Raw genomic sequence first — 25,153 nt, forward strand, 5'->3', positions numbered from 1 at the left:
CTGCACTCCAGCCTCGGTAACAGAGCAAGGCCCTGTTTCAAAAAATAAAAATAAAATTGAAAACAACAACAAAAAAACATTGGGTCAGTGGCGGCTCATGCCTGTAATCCCAGCACTTTGGGAGGCTCAGCTAGAGGTGGCAAAACCCCATCTCTACCAAAAAATACAAAAATTAACCCGGCATGGTGGCACACATCTGTGGTCCCAGCTGCTTGGGAGGCTGAGGCAGGAGGATCAGATGAGCCCGGGAGGCAGAGATTGCAGTGAGCCGAGATTGTGCCACTGCACTCTAGCCTGGGTGACAGAGTGAGAATCCATCCCATAATAATAATCATCATCATCATCACCATCATCATCTCTTTCTCTCTCCCTCTCTCCAGGCTAAAGGGTTTAAATGACCTAAGTTCTTACCACCAGGTAGAATGGGATGGAATATTTCATGCCTTCTGACTTATACTCCATTAATGCTCTAAATGCTTCTTATGCTAGAGCAGTCTCACAGAGAATCTTAGCTAAAGCACAGATAGTGCTGGGACTACAGGCATGAGCTATTGCGGCCAGCCGAAAGAGATAATTAAGTCCTACCTGCCTTTAGAATTGTGTAAATCTATGATAATAAAACCATGTTAGTGTCAGAAATGTAGTAAACCCCAAGTTCTGTAAGTCCCCTTAATAGCCATAGTTTTTAAAAAAATTCTGTCAATCTATACTAAAGATGCTATCAGTCCATAGAAAATAAAGGAAAAGGGTTATATTCTAGGAACCAATCTCTCTGATCTTCACTTTCACCTTGGTTTCCAACTAGCAGAATTCAAGCACCAGGTAAATTTCTTTATTCTTATTATTGGTCCACTGGGACCTCCTACAATGACAAAATTATGCTAGGCTGTCAGGCTGTGTGGCCTTCCATGAACAGGCTGGCTTTCTATAGCATCAGTGTAATGGGGATCTTTTGTCTGCCTACCCTAACTAAACAGGTGAGCATTACCCTTGCCTGGGTAGATACTCCTATGTCTTAGCTGTTCTATATCTTCTTTTCTTTTCTTTTCCTTTTCTTTTCTTTTTTCTTTTCTTTTCCCTCCCTCCCTCCCTCCCTCCCTCCCTCCCTCCCTCCCTCCCTCCCTCCCTCCCTCCTTCCTTCCTTCCTTCCTTCCTTCCTTCCTTCCTTCCTTCCTTCCTTCCTTTCTTTTCTCCTTTTCTTATCTCTTTATTCCTCCCACACTAGGAGGTCACTGTTGGTACTGGGGACTAAAAATTACTAATGGAAAGGTTGTTTTCCAACACCCTGTCTCCCCAGTTCCAGAACAAGCCCTATGGTAACTCTTACATTAATACAAACTGGTGAGGCAGAAGAACTGCTTGAGTCCAGGAGTTTGAGAACAGCCTGGGCAACATAGCAAGACCCCCACCTCTTATAAAGAAAAAAAAAGGCCGGATGCGGTGGCTCACACCTGTAATCCCAGCACTTTGGGAGGCCGAGGTGGACGGATTGCCTGAGGTCAGGAGTTCAAGACCAGCCTGGCCAACATGGTGAAACCCCGTCTCTACTAAAAATACAAAAAACTAGCTGGGAGTGGTGGCGTGCACCTGTAATCCCAGCCAGTTGGGAGTCTGAAGCAGGAGAATCGCTTGAACCCGGGAGGTGGAGGTTGCAGTGAGCCAAGATTGTGCTATTGCACTCCAGCTTGGGCAAAAAGAGCAAAACTCCTTCAAAAAAAAAAAAAAAAAAAAAAAGAAAGAAAGAAAGAAAAACACCAGGACACATATTTGTGATCTAAGGAAGCAGTGCATGGCAGTAGAAAACTGTGCCAGTGGTAGGAGTCCTAGGCTACAGGCATGGCCATGGGCTGTAACGAGGGAAGCACTTGCCATTGGAAGGGGCTGAAACCAGGACTGGGAAAGGATCCAAGAGCATTAGCTATATCTATAACATTTGATATCCAATGTTGACAGAAAGTAGAATATATGTTGGCCTTTGGGAATGGAAGCTCTCTGGGAATCAGAAAGTAAACAGTGGCAGCTCTGGGAAGGGATCTGGAAAATTGGAGGAAAGCCTGAATCCTGCTGTCAGGAGCTCTCTAGGTTCCAGCTTCTCTGGACTCCCGAGTTCCTGTTTGGGAGAGAGACAGCTGACCAGAGGGATCAAGAACAGCATAGGAAGGGAAAAAGAAAGATCCTGTTTAAATTCTGATGGGTGTTTGTAAAGTGCTGCATAATCTCAGTGAAGATATAATTAAGAACAGTCCCTCAGCAACCAATACGGCTATTAAAAGTGACCAAACAAAGAAATCTAGCTGGCAAGAAGTAGACAGAGCCCAAAGGGCTCTATGATTAAGGGCTACCATTAGAAGGCAAAGACAGAGCCACATGAAAGCAATTAGATATTGCCACCTTACCCAGGGTTTTTTTTGTGATTAAGAAGTGAGCAAATGAAATGGACAGTAGTTGCAGTTACACACACAGTAACCTCTCCAGATAGGACAAAACATTGCACTCCATAGGCACCCATGTTCTGGCAAGTACCTACAGACACATGGACTCTGTTTTAATCTGAGAAAACTAATCTATTGAACGCCTAATTATAAGTACGAGCACTGTATATATATTATTTAATCTCAGTAACTCTATGGGCCAGGTGTTATCAACATTATTTTCAAAGAAGAAACAGACTCAGGGAGGCTGAGTAAACTGTGGAGGGCAACTTGGTTAGTAAATGGTGGAGCTATTATTTGAACTCAAAGCCTATGAGATAGGAAACCAAATTCTAGAAGTAAAGAAAACAGGTAGGGTAGCTCCCTTAGGTTGTAAAGAAAATAAGACATAAACTAGGTATAGATATCTATGTAAAAATCTTTCTCTTTTTTCATCCTAAAGAGTCTAGGCTCCAAGTCATTAACTTATAATACAGCACTGGCAAAGGGCAACAACTTCTTAGAATTGGTGAGAAATATGCTGTGGCCTCTGAGGAAGATTCAGAAATAGGAGACCACATGAGGCTGAAAGCCCCTAATGGACAAGATCTTTGCTCCATCTCATGCTACTCAACCATGAACTGCCAGACGTATAGGGCCAAATAAGAATCTGCTACAGAGATGCTAAAACCAGGCTAAAGTGAAAAAGCAAGTTTCCTTTTGTTCTTTCTACATTTTGATGAGGCAAAATTTCATAATACCATGGCACACTGGGCAACTGGGCTGGGCCAGGAAAGCCTGAAGCTGAATTTTTCATTATCTTTTAAGATTTTTTTATCTTTTAAGGAGAGATTAAGGCCAGGCGCAGTGGCTCATATGTGGAATCCCAGCACTTTGGGAGGCCGAGGCAAGCAGATCACCTGAGGTCAGGAGTTCGAGACCAGTCTGGCCAAAATGGTGAAACTCCATCTCTACTAAAAATACAAAATTAGCCACGTGCCTGTAATCCCAGCTACTCGGGAGGCTGAGGCAGGATAATTGCTTGAATCTGGGAGGCGGAGGTTGCAGTGAGCCGAGATTGCACCATTGCACTCCAGCCTGCCTGGGCAACAAGAGTGAGACTCCATCTCAAAACAAAACAAAACAAAAAAACAAAAAACAAAACAAACAAACAAAAAAGATTAAGAAGAACTACATTAAAAGTATATCCGGCAGAGTTGAAAAAAATCACTTATAATTCCCTGACACAAAACAGTGAGTGATCCAAAGATATGATGGGTACAATTATATACCTTGTGATTTAGCATCCCATTTCCTTTTTTTTTTTCTTTTTATTTAAAATAAATAGAGGCTGGGCGTGGTGGCTTATGCCTGTAAGCCTCCTCATCCCAACACTTTGGGAGGCCAAGGCAGGCAGATCACCTGAGGTCAGGAGTTCGAGACCAGTCTGACCAACATGGTGAAATCCCATCTCTACTAAAATGCAAAAAATTAGCCGGGCGTGGTGGTGCACACACCTGTAGTCCCAGCTGCCTGGGAGGCTGAGGCATGAGAATTGCTTGAACCTGGGAGGCAGAGGTTGCAGCTGGCTGAGATCATGCCACTGCACTCCAGCCTGGGTGATACAGCAAGAACCTGTCTCAAAAAAAAAAAAAAAAATAGAGATGGGGTGTCACTATGTTGCCCAAGCTGGTCTGGAACCCCTGGGCTCAAGTGATCCTCTCACTTCAGCCTGCCAAAATGCTGGGATTAGAGATGTGAGCCACCCACCCTGCTTGGCCTATCATCCCATTTCTAATGGTATACAATAGAGAAGTGCTCAATTGGGCAGCTGGACTTATTTCACTTTTTTGTACCCTTCCTTCCTCCATTCATTAAACTGTAAGGTCAGTGTAGAGAATAATTAAATTCTTTTATAATCAGACATATAGAAGAAGGGACTTGATTATTTACTGACACCAACATTTATATCATAAACATTTTAAAAATAAATATCCTCCTTTCTGGACACTGATACAGAAAAAGGAGAAAAGAGGGGTCAGGAGCAGTAGCTCACTGCGCCTGCAATCCCAACACTTTGGGAGGCCAAGGTGGGAGGATCACTTAAGTCCAGGAGTTTGAGATGAGTCTGAGCAAGATACTGAGACCTCTTCTCCACAAAAAAATCAAAAAAACTAGCTGGGTGTGGTGGCACACGCCTGTGGTCCCAGCTACCCAGCAGGCTGAGGTAGGAAGATGGCTTCAGCCCAGGAGGTTGAGGCTGCAGTGAGCCATGATCACGCCACTGCACTCCCAGCCTGGGTAAAAGAGCAGGACCCTGTCTCACAAAAAAAAAAAAAAAAAAAAAAAAGGAAAGAAACAAAAGAAGAAGAAAGAAAGAGAAAGAAAAGAAAAAGGAGAAAAGAATAATCTTCAGAGAATAGCACAGTTTCTAAATATCATCTCTGGGAAAGATATGGCTCCTCATGGCCTCCCCTCCTTTCAGTGCTTCAGATGCCATACCTTTCCCACCAGACAAAAATATACCAGTTGGACCTCCAGAAATGTGCCCTCTCTAGAAGCTGGGAAAACAATATTTTGAAACACTAGCCACCTTCCTCCAACTCCCCACCCCTGATATGGCCTTTACCTTCCACAGGGGAGGTTTTCAGTCTACTGCAGAGATTCTGTACACCTCCATAGTGGACATTAATCTGGGTCAGTGCATCCCTCGAACGCAGCTCCATGAGCTTCCTCAGTTCCATTACTGTGCAGCCAAAGTCCCCTTCACGGCTCTCGGCCATCGAGTTGGCAGGCAAGACACGGTCTGATGGGTTCGTCATTTTGCCTACTGTTACCAAGCCCCTCAACCAGAGAAGATATAGCGTTTCCCTTCAACTGACCAGTGTCTCCAGCCTCCCTGTCTCAACTTCTTCCTACTTCCTGCTTCTCTGGGGGCCCAGAGAGGGAATAGATTGAATATATCTTGTGCAATAAGCTCCTGAGTAGCCGTCTGAAGTCTAGATCCTTTCTTCTGTATGAAGTCTGGCAGCAAGAGGAGGAAGAGGATGGGGGAACTGAGTGGAAGGTGGACTCCGTGTCACGATGATTGGTGTCCCCAGGTGGTGATGATAGTGGTTGTCCAGGGTAGGTAGGTTCCTAGCTTAGACCAACTTGCTTAGATGAAGGTGTAAACAGGATGTGCGTGTTACCATGGCAGCAACCTTAGCAACAACCAGCAACTGTAGTGCTAGAGAGACGTCAGGAGGAGGAAGAGGAGAGCTTCCTGGATACCGATGACAACTGGATCTCTGGAATAAAGGTTCAAAGATAGACAAAAAGAAATCATTAGAGCAGCCATGAGTATCTAGCATCTGCAAGGGCAAGAGGTACCCAGTCTAAGCACAAGGGTTTAAGTGACAGTTGAGATCTGAGCTGAACTGATAGCTGAGGCCCAAGCTTAGAGAGCTGACTCAGGAGAGGCCCGTTCCTCCCTGGGAGGCCCCTGCAGCCTGTAAACTCCAATGTAGAGGAGTAATTTCAATACACCCTAGTCTTCATGTCTCACCTCTCCCAACCAAGCAACATAAAACCCACAGCTTCAGAAACTTGGAAATAAATGGTTATGACCTCTGATGGCTCTAATGTTTTCACTGTCTATTTGAGGGACCTGTGACAGGATCCTTTAGTCTGACCTTATCTATAAAAGATGAGAAGAGGTCAGAAAAAGGAGTTCAGGCCGGGCGCAGTGGCTCAGGCCTGTAATCCTAGCACTTTGGGAGGCCGAGGTGGGCGGATCACGAGGTCAGGAGTTCGAGACCATCCTGGCCAACATAGTGAAACTCTGTCTCTACTAAAAATACAAAAAAATTAGCAGGGCGTGGTGGCGGGCGCCTGTAGTCCCAGCTACTCGGGAGGCTGAGGCAGGAGAATGGCGTGAACCCGGGAGGCGGAGCTTGCAGTGAGCCGAGATGGTGCCACTGCACTCCAGCCTGGGGGACAGAGCCAGACTCTGTCTCAAAAAAAAAAAAAAGAAAAGGAAAAAAAAGAAAAAAAGAAAAAGGAGTTCAGATCTAAGTGATCTGAAGGGTGGCCTGTCAGTCTGCCTTCCTCTCCCACACCCCACACTCTTCCCACTCCCAATACACACATTTACACACAAGGAAGACAACTTGATAGAAGATGTCAAAATCCTCCAAAGCCCCTTAGAGTACTCAGCCTCCAGGTGTATGGAAATTCTGCAGCCTGTTGCAGGTGTCAACCTGGCCGGCACCAAGTTTTGGTCTTGAGGCTAAGCTCCACCCTCCTCCAAGAGGGTTTTGGGGAGAAGAGGAGAGTAAAATGCTTTGGCAGTTGGTGATACAGGGTGAACTTTTTTTTTTTTTAATAAGGGGGACAGAAGGACCTCTGAGGAGGAAAGATAGGGAGTTTGAAGCCTGAGCATTAAAGTTTCTCTGGAGTGGGAGCGATAAGACACCTCTCAATTCAGATAGAGGATAAGGCCACAGCAAGGTTAGCAGGGGAGACAAGCTAGCCTGTGAGTGAGCACCAGAGTCTCACATCAGCTCAATAAATGCACCAGAGAGAGGCCAGCATTTCTCCCCTCAGAAAGATGCATTACCTTTCATGCATGCTAACTAGGGGGTGTGGTGGAGCTATGTGTAGGTGAGGATACGGAGGGCTGAAGGTGGGAAGAGAACTTATCCTGAGGCCCCTTCTCAGTTTCAGAGTGGGGCCGCCATGTGTCATGCCACTGACAGGTGTCACTGCCACACATCAGCCTTTTAAATGTGAAGGGGCTCTTAGCACAGCACCAGAACATGGGACCCCAACCCCAGTTACATAGTCCCCCCTGATGACTTCAGTTACCAGGGAGTAGCAAGGAGCTCTGGCCAACCTCTTTGTAATAAATAGATGCCACCCTTACTTCTAGAAGGTGAACAAAGAAGCACAAGAACCATCAGATAAGGGACTTGATTCTTTTATCAGTGATCTACTCCAAAGTCACATGTAGCCAAAGTCTTTGCCGATTCCTGACAATCCCCTTCCCAGAAGCTTCCACAGGGATGCAGGATGATTTATACTCCTCCCTCTCCCAATTTGCCCTTTGCCTTCTCCTCCTCCCATAGATTTTTAGCACTACTCTGACTTACAAAGAGTTAAGAAAGCAGGGCTCTATTTGTTTTAAAATATCATACTCCCTTCTTATCTGGGAAACAAGAAGATCCACAAAGGACCTGAGGCAATGTGTCAAACTCCCTTCATTCAGACTGGTATGGGAATAGGCAGGACCACAGAGTTTTCACCGCAGTCCAGCTTCTCCTCCAAGCCTGAAAGAAGTGGGAAGGGCAGCAAGAAACCCAACTTGACCCTTAAGTAGAACTCCTTAACCTTTCAAGAGGATGTTGGGAACAATGCTGATAGAGTGTTGAACCAGGAATCAGAGGATTTTCCCTTTTCTGTCTTCACCCACTACAATGTGTGCTCCATGAAGACAGGGATGTTACTTAGCCTTCTCAGGACTCAGCTCCTTCCACCTTTAGTTGGGTAGAGAATGGGCCCTGTCTTTTCACACCACCCTAAGAAAGTGATAAAGGAATGGAATTACAGAAATAGTGCTTGGAAATCTTAGATGAAAGGTGTCCAGTGTCCAGAATAGGACACTTAAGTGATGGGAGAAAGCCTAATTTGATCTTTTTTTTTTTTTTTTTTTGAGACGGAGTCTCGCTCTGTCGCCCATGCTGGAGTGCAGTGGCGCGATCTTGGCTCACTGCAAGCTCTGGCTCCCAGATTCACGCCATTCTCTTGCCTCAGCCTCCCGAGTGGCTGGGACCACAGGCACCTGCCACCACACCCGGCTAATTTTTTTGTATTTTTAGTAGAAGTGGGGTTTCACAGTGTTAGCCAGGATGGTCTTGATCTCCTAACCTCGTGATCCGCCCGCCTTGGCCTCCCAAAGTGCTGGGATTACAGGCATGAGCCACCGTGCCCAGCCGCCTAATTTGATCTTAATGATCTTTTGTTATCAAGCCCTTTAAGTAGAAGAAGAACAATAAGCTCCATGTGCCCTTCCATCTTTCCTTGCCAGGGAACCCCCACCCCACAGAAAGAATGGAAAATTCTAAGGCAGCTTCATTAACAATAACCATTAGCTAGGTTATAACCATTAGCAATAACCACCAGCATATAGGGTCTTGGGTCTCTTGAGAATTAGAAAAGACAGTCTGAGTCAGAATTCCTTCCTTTTTTTTTTTTTTGAGAAAGAGTCTCACTCTGTCACCCAAGCTGGAATGCAGTGGCGTGATCTTGGCTCACTGCAACCTCTGCCTGCCAGGTTCAAGTGATTCTCCCACCTCAGCTTCCTGAGTAACTGGGATTATAGGCACCCACCACCATGCCCAGCTAATTTTTTGTGGTTTTTTTTGTTTGTTTGTTTTTGAGATGGAGTCTCACTCTGTTGCCAGGCTGGAGTGCAGTGGCGCGATCTCAGCTCATTGCAACCTCCGCCTCCCAGGTTCAAGTGATTCTCCCACCTCAGCTTCCTGAGTAACTGGGATTATAGGTACCCGCCACCATGCCCAGCTAATTTTTTGTGTTTTTTTGTTTGTTTGTTTTTGAGATGGAGTCTCGCTCTGTTGCCAGGCTGGAGTGCAGTGGCGCGATCTCAGCTCATTGCAACCTCCGCCTCCTGGGTTCAAGTGATTCTCCTGCCTCAGCCTCCCAAGTAGCTGGGACTACAGTCGCATGCTACCACACCCAGCTAATTTTTGTATTTTAGTAGAGATGGGGTTTCACCATGTTGGCCAGGATGGTCTCGATCTCTTGACCTTGTGATCCACCCGCCTTGGCCTCCCGAAGTGCTGGGATTACAGGCGTGAACCACTGTGCCCAGCCAATTTTTTGTATTTTTAGTACAGATGGAGATTCACCATGTTGCCAGGCTGGTCTGGAATTCCTGACCTCAAGCGATCTTCCTGCCTCAGACTCCCAAAGTGCTAGAATTACAGACATGAACTATTGTGCCTGGCAGAATTCCTTCCTTACTTTGAACCTCGTTTCAGAGTATCAAAGAGGAGAGATTCTTCCACTTCCATAGGCAACTGATGGAAAAGGTCACATAAGATTAGAACACGTGGGGCTGAAGAACCCATGTGGGAAAGAATGAAAAGGTTTGTTTGCCTCAGGCTGATCTAGAGAAACACACAGTAAGTCAAGCACTAAGCTGCTGGCACATAGTCAAAAGGGCAGTGCAGAGTTGGGGCCCGAGGTTTAAGGTGGGATCTCTATAATACTAGGAAGCATATCATGATGTCCACACTTCTGAGTTTTGAGCTTTCTGGGGTATGAGCTCTCTGCAACTGCTGAGCTTGCCTGGCCGCTAATCTGATTAGGCAATTGCCAAAGAGTAATCTGAAGGTGCTCACACCACCTCAGCATCAAATGCGCTGCTCAGACACCTCTTGTCAGGTACGGGTTAGTCATTCGGCTCGGGGCGTTCTGGGTAAGGTATGTGCTGCCTCCTCTTTTCTAGTATTTTGCAAGCCTAAGAGATGATAGAAGAGTGAACTCTCTCATCTCTTCCTCCTAGGGCAAGAAATCATAATGCTTTACGTGATTATTAAGACATTTTACTTTTTTCCTCCTAAATTCCTATATCTGTTCTATAATTTGTAGACGACATGTGAAAGCATTGGTCATATCAATTCTAGCTAGGACAGCTGTGATGCCCGCCTTACCGATGAAGATACAAAGGTCCAGGGAGATAAAAAAGTGGTTTGGTCTTAGCAAGTCAGAGGTCTTGACTGCCTGGTGCTCTTTTTGTTACACTTTACTCCTTCTCTTGAGCCTAAACGTCCTCATTTTCTGGCAAACTTCTAAGACGTCCTTTAAAAGGCAGGCATCTGCCTGGTGCCATGGCTCCTGCCTGTAATCCCAGCACTTTGGAAGGCTGAGGCGGGAGAATCACTTGAACTCAGAAGTTCGATACCAGCCTAGGTAACATGGTGAAACCCTGTCTCTACAAAAAATACCAAAATTAGCTGGGCATGATGGTGCACACCTGTGGTATTAGCAAGTTGGGAGGCCGAGGTGGGAGGGTCATTTGAGCCTGGGAGGTGGAAGCTGCAGTGTGCAGTGAGCTGTATTCACATCACTTAATTTCAGCCTGGGCAAACCGAGTGGGACCCTGACTTCAAAAAAAAAAAAAAAAAAAAAAAGCCTGTAGAAATGAGGAGCTGCCAGAAACAAGAACCTTATGCCCTAAGTCACCAAACTGTAAACACTAGTCGGACAAATTTTCCTCCAATTTTGTGCAAGGAATCTTTCACTCTTAGCTTTCCCGGGCTGCTAAAGAAGAAATACATCCCCAAACTATGAGGAAAAAGAGTGACACCTTGTATAGGTTATAGAGTAGGGTATATTTGAAAATATGAAAGGAACTCACCCCCTGACTCTCCCCGCTACTAAATGCTCTTATTGAATGTGATGTGATGCATAAAAATGGGAGAAAGGAAACAGGAGGGGCAAGGGGCTAGGGCTTCAGGCTGCTGCAGCACTGCAGACAGACCTGCCTGGAATAACAAGAGGCTCTGGTCAACTCTGGCCTCTGGGCTACAGGCGAGGGCTGCTCAGTGGAGCAGACACTTCCCTGCCCTGCCCTACTCTGTCCTTCCCCGATGGGCTGAGAGCCTCTGCTCAGGAGCAAGCTGGTAGCACTTGGAGACACTCTGGCAGGGGTGCCAGCATCACAGCCAGGCAGGACTTGATGGGTGAGGAAGGGAAGACCTCCGGAGAGGGGAAGCAGCCTGGTCCCACTTTAGAATGCACCTAACTACAATATAAAACCTGCTTCAGGGCTGGGTGCAGTGGCTCATGCTTGTAATCCCAGCACTTTGGGAGGCCGAGGCGGGCGGATCACCTGAGGTCAGGAGTTTGAGACTAGCCTGGCCAACAAGGTGAAACCCTGTCTCTACTAAAAATAGAAAACATTAGCTGGGCATGGTGGTGAATGCCTGTAATCCCAACTACTTGGGAGGCTGAGACAGGAGAATCACTTGAACCTCGGAGGCAGAGGTTACAGTGAGCCGAGATCGTGCCACTGCACTCCAGCCTGGGTGACAGCGAGACTCTGCTTCAGAAACAAACAAACAAAACCTGCTTTAGGAGTCCCTCAGAAAACCCGTAGTCTTTTTTCTGACCTAGAGTCAGTCTCCCTCATTCCAAGTGAGGCTCTACTTCTCCCTATACTCAGGAAGAGGGATGTGGGATTGGGAGAGGTGGGAAGGGAGGGAAAAAAATATTTGTTGAGCACCTACTATGTGCTAGGGGCCATACCAGGTACTTTATACGAAAATTAGAAATTATGTATATACCCCTATGTATAATGTAGTGCCTGGCATAGTGGCTGGTCCACACACTGTAGCTATTATCATTCTTACATATACTGTTTCACTGAATTCTCACCAACAACCCTATAAGAAGGGCCTCTCCATCTTATAGCAGGGAAATAGAGATTCAGAGAGCCAGATTTGTGCCCTAATCTAAATCCAAAGCCACCTTGCCTCAAGTACAAGAACAATGATATAAAAAAATGTAAACACAGCTATGAGCTGACTTCCTAAACCTTGATGAGAAGGCTCACATAAACCCATCTGTCCCTTGTTCCTGACTCCTAAAAGGCTCTGAAATAGGTCAGGGAAATATCTACCTCTTGTGAACTTTCTGGGAAGGCACAGGGATAGACCCAAAGCTTTTTGGGAGCAGACATCCTCCCCTCCCCGTTGTCCTACCCTCCCCTCACCCCACCCCCACCCCAAGCCAGGAAGCACAGGGCTCTAGATTGCTGTGAGTCCAAGCATATCCAGTTCCCGCCTGGAGAGCCCAGTGGTGGAGATGCGGGCTTCCTCCACTCAGTCATCTCATGCTCTTGGCCTTGCTCCCCCTGGTGATCCGGGAGAAGCACAGAGGGAGACCCTGCTCTGTATTCTCTCTCTTTTTTCCAGCAGGGCTGTTTCCTGTGTACCACCTGGGGGGGGGTTTAAGCTCTATTCCTTCTCTCTGGCATGCTTAACGCTTCCAAAGGACAGTGCTCTATCAAGAAAGCTGGCAAGAACCTGACCATGGTAGGCTGCCTAGCCTAAAACATCCCTGGCTAGCCCTTCTCTCCGGAGGTGTGAATCTCAGGCAGAGGCTGTTCTGCCCGCCTCCTTATCACAGGCTCCTTATTTCCATGACCCAGATTCTAGTTCAACCTGGCCACTTCCCATCCCTCAGGTCTGGCAGCCAACCTCATCACAATCCCGGGTTCTTCCTCCCCTCTGCATGTCTGCCCTGCCCTAATTGCTCCTTAAATGCCAACTATTTTGCAGAAGCCGACTAGAGCATATGCCCTCCTTCAGCCTACTGAGGCCCTTTGGAGGCATGGGAACAAGGTCAGAGGCAGCAGGTGTTGGCTAAAGTTCAGGTGGTGGGTGGCACCACTTGTCGTCATCATCCAACAGCCACACCCAAGCCAGGAAGCCAGGTGAGGGCGAGCGCACCAGGCCAGGCCTCTGGCCTCACCGTGGGATAGTATACCATGGCCTGGTCAGGGAATCTGATGCGAATTTTCAGCTAGCCCCTAGAACTTAGCCTCCTGGGGTGGGGTACTCCCTTCCTGAAGTTCTGGGTTCTGGTCCATGTCTCCTTTGCTCTTCCCTCTACGCCCTCTAGTCCTTCCAGGTTGCTGATCTCTGCTTCCAGTCATCTCAGGACAGCCCCCTTTCCCAGAGACCCAAGGAAAGCCCACATCCTTTTAGTCTTTGAGAAAACGGACTTGAGAGGATGTCACTCACAGGCTCAGTGCTCTCTTTCTGAAGATAGAACGCCATTTCCTGGTTAGGAGGTGGTATCCACGGCCCTCCCTCACTTACTTCCCCCTCTCCAAGTCTGCTACTCTGACAGCACCTTCTTCAATTCCACCGAAAAAAGGTAGTGCTAGAGTCAAAGCATCTATCCAGAGAAAAAGTGTCACTCCTAGCCCCTGGGTCTCAGGAATCCAGAATTCATCCCTCCTCCCCAGAACCACCCGGTGCTTTTTGGTCAAACTACATCTATGCATGCTGTGGACCCGGTCACCTAGTCCTGGCTACATCTTCCAAAGAAATCCTCATCCAGGGCCTGGAAGGGGCATGTGCAAGGATGTTCACTGGGGCATTATCTGTGGTGATCTGAGATCCAAAAAATAAAAATAAAATACCTCTCAGTCTTGGAGTGGCTGTGTTGTCTAGGATATGCTGTGCAGTGATAATGGTGGCAAAACTTATCAGTTCTGGCCAGATGCCTTCAGAAGGCAGGGAGAAGGTAGGACCCATAGATGGCAAAAGCTTCCTCCAAACAGCGATACCAAGAATTGACCGAAGGTTGACAGCCTGATCCTGATCACCTGGTCTGCTAAGATCTAACCCATGTCACAGGCTTTAAGAACCACCAAGATGAAGACAGAAAGCTCTAGGGCATGGGTAGGGAAACAGTGTGGTGGGAGGAAGCAGGAGTGTGCCTGGGAGGGCACTGCTGTCCCCCGACCCCTGTCCACTGGCTCCATCTTGAAATGGCATCAGTATTATCAAGATGAGGCCGGGCACAGTGGCTCATGCCTGTAATCCCAGCATTTTGGGAGGCCAAGGTGGGCAGATCACCTGAGGTCAGGAGTTCGAGACCAGCCTGGCCAACATGGCAAAACCCCGTCTCTACTAAAAATATAAAAATTCCATCCTGGCTAACATGGTGAAACCCCATCTCTACTAAAAATACAAAAAATTAGCCAGGTGTTGTGGCACGTGCCTGTAGTCCCAGCTACTCAGGAGGCTGAGGCAGAAGAGTTGCTTGAACCCAGGAGATGGAGGTTGCAGTGAGCCAAGACTGAGCCATTGCACTCCAGCCTGGGAGACAGCGAGACCCCATCTCAAAAAAAAAAAAAAAAAAAAAAAAAAAGCCAGGTGTGGTGTTGCACGCCTGTGATCCCAGCTGCACAGAAGGCTGAGGCAGGAGAATCGCTTGAACCTGGGAAGCAGAGGTTGCAGTGAGCTGAGATCGCACCACTGCACTCCAGCCTGGGTAAGAGTGAAACTCCATCTCAAAAAAAAATTATCAAGATGAGAAAGAGCAGTCCCTCAGGCTCAGAGCCTTGGGAAAGCCAACCTCTTTCAAATTGTGTGAGTCACACTGGCCTGGGTCACCTCTGTGTCCTCCAGTGACTCAGAGGGTATATGAGGTGGAGGTAGGGGTGTTCACAGCAAGCTAGAGCTCAAAAAAATGTAGAGGATGAAACAGCAGCACTCACCATTTCCTTCAGTTGTTTAAGGAGGCCAAGAGCTACCTTCAGGTGGAAGTGACAATGCCATCTGGAAGGTCTGTTTAACAAAAGGGGTACTGGCAGCCTCTCCTGACCCCGTTCATTCAGGGTAAAGGTTAGCAAGGATAACTGCTACTCACTCCTCAGAGCTGCGGCAGGAAGCTTCTAGGCCACAGACAGGACGCAGCCCTCCGGCAGCAGCATTCAGGTATTTCGTGTATGTACTCTCTTAGACTACGCAGACTGTCTTTCTTGGGGCTACTGTGGCTTTCCATATTTTGGTTTCAAGGGAACAAAGGGGCTTTTTAGCAGCTGGATCGGATCCTAGGTTATTTCTGGAAACGAATTTCAGCAGAATCATGTCATGTTCATGGAGGGGGTCATTTTCCTGGGCTACCGGGTCGGGACCTGGCTGTTCCCAGGCCTCAAGTTCTGGTGGAGCCCTCAGGATAAGGGGAAGAAGTTGCCTGGCCACAGACTGAGGAGGCCACATCTCATCCACCAAAAGGGAGCACCAGGGGCAGCTGCTCTGTCCCCAGGCGCTCAGCAGGAGAGGACGCAAAACAACATTCCTGTGTGGCCCAGATACTAGCCAGCATGTCCCATACTGGTCATCGGGCCTGGCTGCTCCCATTCCCTTTCTCCACTCTGACAGTCTCACCTATACAGAGTACAGAGACCCTCCCATCCCCACTTTACCTATTCCAGCCTTCTCTGGGCCTATTTCCTGGAAGTCACAGGCAAATTAGTGAGGGCTCCATGCTGAAAAGACAGTGCTTATTAAAAAAGGGGGCCAGGAATGATCCCTAATAACCTGCCACCCCTCTGGGCCTGTTTTATTCTTCCTTGTTCACATATTGCACAGACAGGATCCATTCAGTCAGCCTAGGCCTTTGGAAAGCGAACCGATCATGTTTTCTTGCACTTGAGTAATGCTTTAGAGCCATGGTTCTCAAACCCAGAGTGAGCACTAGGATCCTCTGGAGAACTGGGGCAAACCTACTGGCCCCCTCCCTGCCAATTCCTGAGTTTTTGGTGCACAAGAACGGAGGTGGGGCCTGGGAAGGTGCACTCCTAACAAGTTCCTTAACAGGGTGAGCTGAGGCTTCTGGTCTGGGGACCACACTTTGAAAATGCTGCGAGGTTCCAAAGCATTCCCATGAACCCCTTCAGCTACAGGCTGACATGGGAAGGCACAGGAAGATCTTGCCATGTGTCTCCTTCGCTCTTCCCTCTCCCTCTGCTAGTCCTTCCAGGTTGCTGATCTTTGCTTCCATTTATCTCTGGGCAGCCCCCTTTCCCAGACAGAGCCCCGAAAAAGCCCACATTTTTTTAGTCTTTGAGAAAACAGACTTGAGAGGATGTCACTCAACAGGCTATAACAGAAGCCAAGGTCTATTCGAAAAGTTAAAACAAGCCACCTCGTGAGGTTCAGAGGGACACCCAGGCCCCTTTCAGGTTCCGGTGGAGCGAATCCCCTGCCAGCCCTGTCTTCTATCTCCACAGGAGATGAGCGATGCTGGGGCCCATACACAGATGAGGGAAAACAAAAACAAAAGACATCCGCTGCTCATTTTGGCTCCCAAAACATTACTGCCCCTGGTTGCCTCTGGAACCCAGGCTGCCTTTCCCCTGCCATCCCCCACGGTTCCAGAAGAAGCACCACGCTCACTGCCTCCACAACACCTCTCAGGGAGCGCCTGCCCGCTGCTCCGAGGCCAGGGCGGCCAGCAGCAGCTGCTGGTTTCCAGGCCAGTTGACAGGCTGTTATAAACAGTCGCTTTAGGTTGCTATGGCAAAGCGAGTGTGCAGCCCAGCGACGGTAAAGCTATTTATGTGCCTGTAATGACACAGTGGTCTGTTTTTTATTATTTTACTTTTAAAGTTTTCCTTTCCCAACCCCCTAAATCAGCTTTAAAAAAAAAAAAAAAAATATAGAGCCACCGCAACTTTCTCAGGAACAAAAAGAGGATAGCCAGAAAATAGAGCCTATGACTTGAGCCAGGAAGGGGAAGATGGAAGCAAGGAGTGTGGGTGAGCTCCTTTCCAAAAGGGAATGTGCGGCCTCTGGCCATGCAGGCCCCTAATCACTTAGGAACCAAAGCTCTGCCTCTGGCTCAGCTCCTCAAGGAGAAATGCCAAACCCCAGGGTCTTCTCACCTCCCTGCACTTATATTATGGAGAAGAGACAAAGCCACTTTGTCTTCTTGCTCTAACAGCAGCACTCCTTCATCTCCCCAGCCCCCACCAGCTGCCAGTATCAAGGGAGGAAGACATGGAGGATTCACCAGGGGTCGTGGGAGGAGAGCTTCGAAGCCCCCATCCCCTCTGTGGGTAGCAGCGCCACCCAGGCAAGGAGCCTGCTCACTCTAGCTGAAGGGTTGCAGAGAACGACCTCTAGAGGTACCTCTGAGGAGACACGTGTTTCCTCCACTTCTGCAGAGAACTTTCATCCAATCCTTTCTCCTTAGCTTTGGGGTGAAGGGCTACTTCTGCACAGCAAGACCCTAGATTTTAGTCAAGGTGGTGAGGAGTGAGAATCACAGAGTCAGCATGCAAGGTTCAGATGCTGATGGATGAGTAATAGTGCAGCTGATTCCTCCCTAGACACATATGTCTCAGGCACCAGAGACATGGGAAAGGTTTTTGGCCGAGGAGTTAGGGAGTGATCAAAGGTCAGTCTGCATCTATTGGATGGAAGCACTATGGCCCTCTGCCTTGATCCCCTCAACCAAAAATAAAATAGCAAAGAAGAAAAGAAATAGGAGCCATAGGTGGTTCAAGATGGGCAGGAGAGGCAGGTGCGGTGGCTCACGCCTATAATCGCAGCTCTTTGGGAGGCTGAGGAGGGAGGATTGCTTGAACTCATGAGTTTGAGATCAGCCTTGGCAACATAGCGAGACTTATTTTTTTTTATCTAAACAAAATAAAGAAAAAAAATGAAGGTCAAGAAAGTGGGAGTCACAAGTCCATGTGGTAATTAATCATAGGCATGCACACACCCACACACACACAACTGAGCTGAAAGCGTGAACTGACTAATAAATATGCTATAGGTCATCAATCACTAAACAGCATGTGAGTAAGAGAAAGAGTCACCTTTCAGAAACAGCTAGTTGGAATATAAAGATGCTGCAGGAATTTATCAACCCCTTTTCCCCACCTTATTCCAGCTTCTTTTGGATTGGTATACACTTATAAAGGGATTAAAAACCTCTTACTGCCAACAGACATATTAATCAGATAAAAATAAAGTTAGGGCAATGTTAAAAACAGCAAATTGCATAGACTGTTCCATTTCCTCCCATCTCATATGATAACTGAATGTCTTCCAGATGCCACCATGGCTCAGAAAGGATGTAGATGAGAACACTCCCCACGGGGATGAGAGAGGGCAGGAGAAGGGGGAAGACACTGATGCTCCCATCAGGGAAGCACCCTTCTGGTGCCTCAGGAGAGGTCAAATTCCTAACTGACAGCCCTGGTTAGCTCATAAGCTCTTGTTGGAGAAATCAGAACTTGGGATAAAAATCAGTCTTGGCAGAACCTTGAGGTCAAAAGAGCAGAGCAGGTATCATTTCTAAACCTGTCAAACCAACTATCATCAGCATCCTAGTTCCTACAGGGTAGGAAGGCAGAAGGGAGAGGTGAGGAAAGGGTCCAGAAATAAAAAAGGTATAGTCCTGGACTGTTGGGTGTAGGCTGATGTTAAAGCACTAACTATGAATTAAGGTTCCACATAAGCTGTGCTTCTCTTCCTAGGTTAAGAGTATGAACTCAGCTGGGCACAGTGGCTCATGCCTGTAATCCCAACACTGTGGGAGGCCAAGGCGGGTGGATCACCTGAGGTCAGAAGTTAGAGACCAGCCTGGCCAATATGGTGAAACCCCGTTTCTACCAAAAATACAAAAATTAGCCACGTGTGGTGGCACATGCCTGTAATCTCAGCTACTTGGGAGGCTGAGGCAGGCGAATCACTTGAACTGGGGAGATGGAGGTTGCAGTGAGCTGAGATCATGCCACTGCACTCCAGCCTGGGTGACAGAGTGAGACTCAATTTCAAAAAAATAAAATAAAATAAAAAAGAGTATGAACTCAAGCAGAGTGGCCATTACTTGGGAATACATAAAAAGACAAAGAGAGATGCAGACGTGTTTCAGTGTCCCAAGGTAGAGTGAGCTTCCAAAACTCACGGACTAGAAAGAACATCTATTCCAAAGGGCTCGCATCCACAGTGATGGACACAGGGCTCATTGTTGAAAGAGACAAAGAGCAGGCAAAGAGGTGACTCAGCCCCAGCTGGTCATTGTTGATGGAAGTCTCTCAGGGGAGAGAAAGTGGAGAGTATTGTGTATTTTTCTTCCAAGTGAGCAGAAAGGTTGTGTCATCACCTCTCTATCCCAACCTCAGCTCCAGAGCCTGGCCTAACCTGTGCAATTAATGAATGAGCCACCTTTCTCTGTTCCATCCAGTGTGCTTCTGTTTCCAAGGGAAGGAAAAGTATGAAAGTCCCAGAAAGGGGCCAGGAACAGTGGCTCACGCCTGTAATCCCAGCGCTTTGGGAGGCTGAGGCAGGCAGATCACCTGAGATCAGGAGTTTGAGACCAGCCTGACCAATATGGAGAAACTCCGTCTCTACTAAATATACAAAAATTAGCAGGGCGTGGTGGCACGTGCCTGTAATCCCAGGTACTCGGGAGGCTGAGGTAGGAGAATCGCTTGAACCCGAGAGGCAGAGGTTGTGGTGAGCTGAGATCACGCCATCGCGCTCCAGCCTGGGCAACAAGAGCGAGAATCCATCTCAAAAAACAGACAAACAAACAAACAACAACAACAACAACAAGTCCTGGAAAGGGATCCAGTCTCCAGAGACAATCAGTAAGACCCAGGCACCACTCCTTCAGCACTTGCTCCATCTCCCCACATTCTTTGCACCTTAAAATTGGTGGACTGAATGAATGGTTGAGGGCACATCTCCCTTGATCTCCAGGCCACAGTCACAGAGGTTTTGGTGCAGATAGAAGGGGAATGAGCCATCACTGAAGGAATCCATCTACTCTCTAGGGAGAGGCAAAGGTGAACACAACCCAGTTGATTCTAAACTCCTATATATGCCACTTTAAACACCACTTCGACCTCCAAGGCAAAACCTGGAAGAATGGTGGGATGGTGGTCGGAGGTTTGTAGGAAGTGAAAAAATAAGATATTTTCTGGATTATTTTATTTCTAAAGCCCTAAGCTACCAAGATCATAAGAAGAATACCTAGCACCAAACTATTTCCACCTCCCCATTTTTCTCTATACCTCATTCCCAAACTTCTAACTTTATTATCCCATACTTATGTGTATCCCTTCCCCTACCTCCTCCTCCCCAATCTGTCTGTCTATTTCAATCTCTCAGTCTCTCTCATTCTCTTTTCCCACATCTCCAGGGACAGCCTAATTGGATTGATCCTTGCCTGGATAATTTCTGAAACCAATCAGTCCTGTCCTAGTCCACAGTGGCTCATATAGTGGAAGGAGCAGGAATGTGCTGAGAAGCAAGTCAGGCACTTGTGGGGCTGCCACAGCCAGCACCAACCCAGGGCCCATCTGTGTCACTGGGGTCACGGATGATGGGTCAAAGGCACGTGAGACCAGATTCCATGAGCCAATCTGCATTCTCCCCAATCCATCTGGAGCTTGCTTGTCTAAGTCAAATATTTATGCAGGAACTAACTACACTGGAGGTAGAGATAAACAGTGAACACTGAGGACTCTAGGTGGGGGAAGGGGAGGGATAGGAGAATATTCCCATGGATTAAATACAAAAGTCAGTTATAGTAACTACAGCCTTCTAAAAAATGAAAAAACAAAACAAACCACCAAAGTCGGGATGTAGTATGCTCAGCCAAGCTCCCAATCTAGCATAAATAGGAGACTGGCTTGATGGAGGCAGAAGACTAGACAGATTGAAAAGGCACCCGGGGCTACAATCTGACCCTGGCTCCTTTCAGGTTTCCCAAGGAAGCTGACAACTCAAGAACTGAACACAATAAGCTAGTCCTACCCAACTACAAGCTGCAAGATGGCTCCACTGTTGCACCTCCGTTCCACTCTGAGCCTACAGAGCATGGTGGGGAATAGACATATGGACGCTAAAATCCAACCCCTGGTGACAGGCTGCTTTCTTCTCTCTTTCCCCACCGCTACACAAGGATTCGCAGAGGAGGAGTAGCATCACACATCCTATTCAGGCAGAGTGAAACTTTCGTAGGCATCTCATGCTATTTGCTTCTGCAGAAGATTGCCAGAGCAAGCTTTCCCCCAGTTCCTCCAGTCTAACACACCCTGGCCAGCTGTTCCAAATTAGCAAGATCTTCATCACCACAGAGGGATCTTTTTCAGTGTGCGGGGAGGGGGTCACTTTCCTCCCTTTAGGGTTCTTGTCACTGGGCCCTCTCTCTGTAAGCAGCCAAGTCCTCAGGGAAGCTGAGGACATGCCAGCCTGCTGTCTTCCCTCCCTCCTCCAATGGCCAGCCCAAGAAAGAGAGCTCGCCTTCATGCGGGGGAAGTCCCACGGCAGTGAGGCTATGGAAACTTTGCCGTCTAAGGCTGTGGAATTCTTCCACTGGGCTCCTGCAGTTAATCATCGCAGCTCCCTGGATTCCCAACTTTGGGCTTTAAAAGGTAGCACCCGAGCAAGAAGGACAAACATATCGAGGAGAAGAAAGAAAAAAATGTTGGTGTAAGCGAAAAGATAACTACCTCCAACACTAGTCTACTGAGTAACTGAGCAATTGTGAGAAGAGGAAAGAAGAAAAGAGCACAGGAAAAATAAGTATAGACCACACTCCAGAACATTACTCCAGATTGCCAGCGTATGCTGCCCATATCCACTCCCTAGAACCTACAGGGAACATTGCTCTTTTGCTAATGTACTTGTAGAAGGATTATCTAGGGTTGCTTTGTTTGAAACTTTCTCCTCTCAGCAGATCATGAGCTTCTATCCCCCTTTGGAAAAAAGTGCTAGAGGCAGGGCACGATGACTCACGCCTGTAATCCCTGCATTGTGGGAGGCTGAGGTGGGCAGATCGCTTGAATCCAGGAGTTCGAGACCAGCTGGAGCAACATGGTGAAACCCCATCTCTACAAAATACACAAAAATTAGCCAGGCATGGTGGTGCGCACCTATAGTCCCAGCTACTTTGGAGGCTGAGGTGGGAGGATCTCCTGAACCTGGGAGGCAGAGGTTGCAGTGAGTGGAGATGGCACCACTGCACTCCAGCCTGGATGACAAAGTGAGAATCTATCTTAAAACAAAACAAAACAAAAACAAAAAGGTCCTAGAGAGCTCACAATTGGGAGTACACAGAACTGAAATATTAACTTCCAAGATGGTCAAAGTGGCTTCTTAGGCCAGGTTGTCATGGTTTCCAAGACCACAAACAGAAGTTTTGCTCAAAAGAAGGGCAGGAAGGGAACTGCCTTTTTCTTCCTAAGGGAATAGTTTCAAGAGCCAAGATAAGAGGGGGATATGGCAAAAGGAAGAGAAGTTTCCATAACAGGGCAAAGGAAATGGACAGTCTTGAGAGTTCAATTTTTCCTGGTGAGCATAGAAAGAGAGGCCTCATTTGTAGGATTATAACGCCTTATTCGGATGGTGAGATAAACCTAGAGGTTAATAGGAAGAGGAGTCAGCTTTCTACTATGTTAAATGTCCACCCAACCAAACCTAGGAGGCATGAAGAATGGAGGCCAAAATTAAGCTGCTTTGGGAAAGCGAAGGCCCTCCAAAGACTCTGAGTTTTGCCTGCAAGAGGGCAGATGAGATAATTATCCCCAGAAGTGATGTGTGGAGGTGCTGTTTCCAGAATTGAGGCCTGCCTTGCTGTCCACCCCTGCAGGTCCCCTGGTCAGGACCCTTTCAACTCTCATTTCAAAGGAGCCAGGTGGAGGAGAACATTGTAAGAAACCAAAATGCTACCATTCCTCCCAGCAGGAGCTGTCAGCTGAGTATGGCCACCTGGCCCAGGAATTCCCTTTCAGACTCATGGGCAGTTCTCTGTGGCTTATGAGAATCCCCTTGGATGCTTCCTCCTGAGCTGGTGCCAGCTTGGAAAGGAGACAGAGTTGCTCACCGCTCCGCTCTACCCAGAAGCAGCAACTGGGGCACCATTGTAGGTTAATTACCATGTATGCTCCACCATCTTCTCAAAGCAGGTAGGCTGACCGCAAGCTAGGACAGGGCTGTCACAATTTTATCACCAGTAACAATACTAGCCAGTAAGTTCCTGGTCTTTTCAGGGAGCATGTCCCCTGCTTTTCCCATCAACTACATCAAACAAGAATCCCATAATCATAGCCACGTAGATGGAAAAGTCTAAACAAATACACTCATTTTACATTTAAGCATGTATTAGCAAAATATTGTGCTGAGCACTGGATAAAAAGGCTACACAATCTTTTTTTTTTTTTTTTTTTTTTTTGAGATGGAGTCTAGCTCTGTCACCAGGCTGGAGTGCAGTGCTGTGATCTCGGCTCACTGCAACATCCACCTCCTGGGTTCAAGTGATTATCCTGCTTCAGCCTCCTGAGTACCTGGGACTACAGGCATGCACCACTATGCCTGGCTAATTTTTGTATTTTTACTAGCAACAGGGTTTCACCATATTGGCCAGGCTGGTCTTGAACTCCTGATCTCGTGATCCGCCCGCCGCGGCCTCCCAAAGTGTTGGGATTACAGGTGTGAGCCACCGAGCCCGGCCAAGGCTACACAATCTTGACGGGAAAGCAGGAAGGGGCAGAGACACCTGAGGCAAAGAAATCTGTATTGGGTGTCAAAGGAAGGGCAGAAACATCTCCCACGCCTGCTCGCCTGCGCCTACCCAAAACCTCTAGGGTTTCCCCTGCCGCCAGCTTGTGGCCATCAAGCTGCTGCAGGAGAGAGCTCATCACAGCGTGGGCCTCCCACTAAGGGCTCAGCCTGAGCAGAGGGGAACCTTCTCTTTCCAGAGCTGCTACATGCAGTCAGGTAGCATGTACCCTGAACATGGGCACCAGGTAAGGAGGTGGTTTGGGAGATGAAATCCACCCTAAGTTTTGCCAGATGGGCCTTGCACCTGTGGGCTATATTCACCTTTCTAAAATCTTTAAAAGTAACTTAAGGGCCGGGCACGGTGGCTCACGCCTGTAATCCCAGCACTTTGGGAGGCTGAGGCGGGCGGATCACGAGGTCAGGAGATTGAGACCATGGTGAAACTCCATCTCTACTAAAAACAAAAAATTAGCTGGGCGTGGTGGCGGGTGCCTGTAGTCCCAGCTACTCGGGAGGCTGAGGCAGGAGAATGGCATGAACCCGGGAGGCGGAGCTTGCAGTGAGCCGAGATCGCACCACTGCACTCCAGCCTGGGTGACAGAGAGAGACTCTATCTCAAAAAATAAATAAATAAAAAATAAAAGTACTTTAAGGACTAGCAGGTGCAGTTAACTGTCAACCTGGCATTCCCTTGGGTCACCAAATCCTGAAAAATATCTAAGGAAGAAAACCAGTAGTGAATCCAGTTTGACCTGGGGATGCACCAGAGGCAGGGCTGAAGATGTCAAAGTGGCCAGCCCCGTGGGGCCCCTGCACCTGGGCCAGGCTCCTGCCCCTCACAGCTCACAGGCTCTCCCATGACAGTCCTTTCCAAGTAGCACCAGTGCCTCTCAGCCAAACCTCCTCCAAATCCATTCTCCCTAAGCCTTCGTTTCCTCATCTAAAAAAACGGGGATCAAAAAGTCATCTACCCCATACCAAAGTTGAAAGGATTATTACTTTTTTCACGTGCAAAGGCCCTTGCCCTTGGATGAAGATCAAGTATCTTAAGAAGCCACTGAACAGTGGAGGCAAACTGCCTCTGCCCCTCTGTCAGAGCCTCCCTGTGCCTCTGGCCACCGTGTTCCTATACTTTCCAGTCCTGGGTCTGGACCCTTGGCTGTGTGTACCAGGAGGACATTGGTACTCCCCATTCACAGACTTCTCCAGAATCTCTAATTTTTGCAGCTATGTCTGGGGAATCTATCTGTCTGAGGTTCCTTTTTAAGTGGTGTCAGCAAGACTTGGTAAAAAGACAGAAAAAGTTCATGAGAGTAAAAGAACTCTGTGTTAATAACTCACATGTGGATAATGCTTCACAGTTTTCAAAGCACTCTGACATTTGATCTTTGCGACAATCTTTTAAGATAGACAGGACTGACAATATATTCTCTGACAGATTTTATAACATATGGTCTTAAAGGTGAAGTGACTCACTCAGTTAAGGCCACGCAACCACAGGAAGAGCCTAGAAGAAGCTAAGGCATACTCCACACTACGAGATCCTAAAAGAAATTGGAGAGAAGAGGCTGGGTATGGTGGCTCATGCCTGTAATCCCGGAGACTCAGGAGGCTGATGCAGGAAGATCACTTGAG

The 25,153-nt window shown here is 47.7% G+C and overlaps 1 protein-coding gene across 4 annotated transcripts in view; it reads right to left on the minus strand.

Annotated features, from left to right (window-relative positions):
• The window catches only part of ATP2B4 (ATPase plasma membrane Ca2+ transporting 4), a 117,644-nt gene that overhangs the window by 55,571 nt on the left and 36,920 nt on the right, over nt 1-25,153 (minus strand). For all 4 annotated transcript variants that reach the window (XM_055234875.2, XM_055234874.2, XM_063613229.1 and 1 more), the window contains exon 2: nt 5,041-5,701. In XM_055234875.2, the coding sequence (XP_055090850.1) occupies nt 5,041-5,233 (193 nt within the window). In that variant the 5' untranslated portion in view covers nt 5,234-5,701. The remainder of the gene's footprint in view (nt 1-5,040; nt 5,702-25,153) is intronic.

This window comes from Symphalangus syndactylus, chromosome 19 (assembly GCF_028878055.3).
Source record: "Symphalangus syndactylus isolate Jambi chromosome 19, NHGRI_mSymSyn1-v2.1_pri, whole genome shotgun sequence".
NCBI classification, from domain to species: domain Eukaryota; kingdom Metazoa; phylum Chordata; class Mammalia; order Primates; family Hylobatidae; genus Symphalangus; species Symphalangus syndactylus.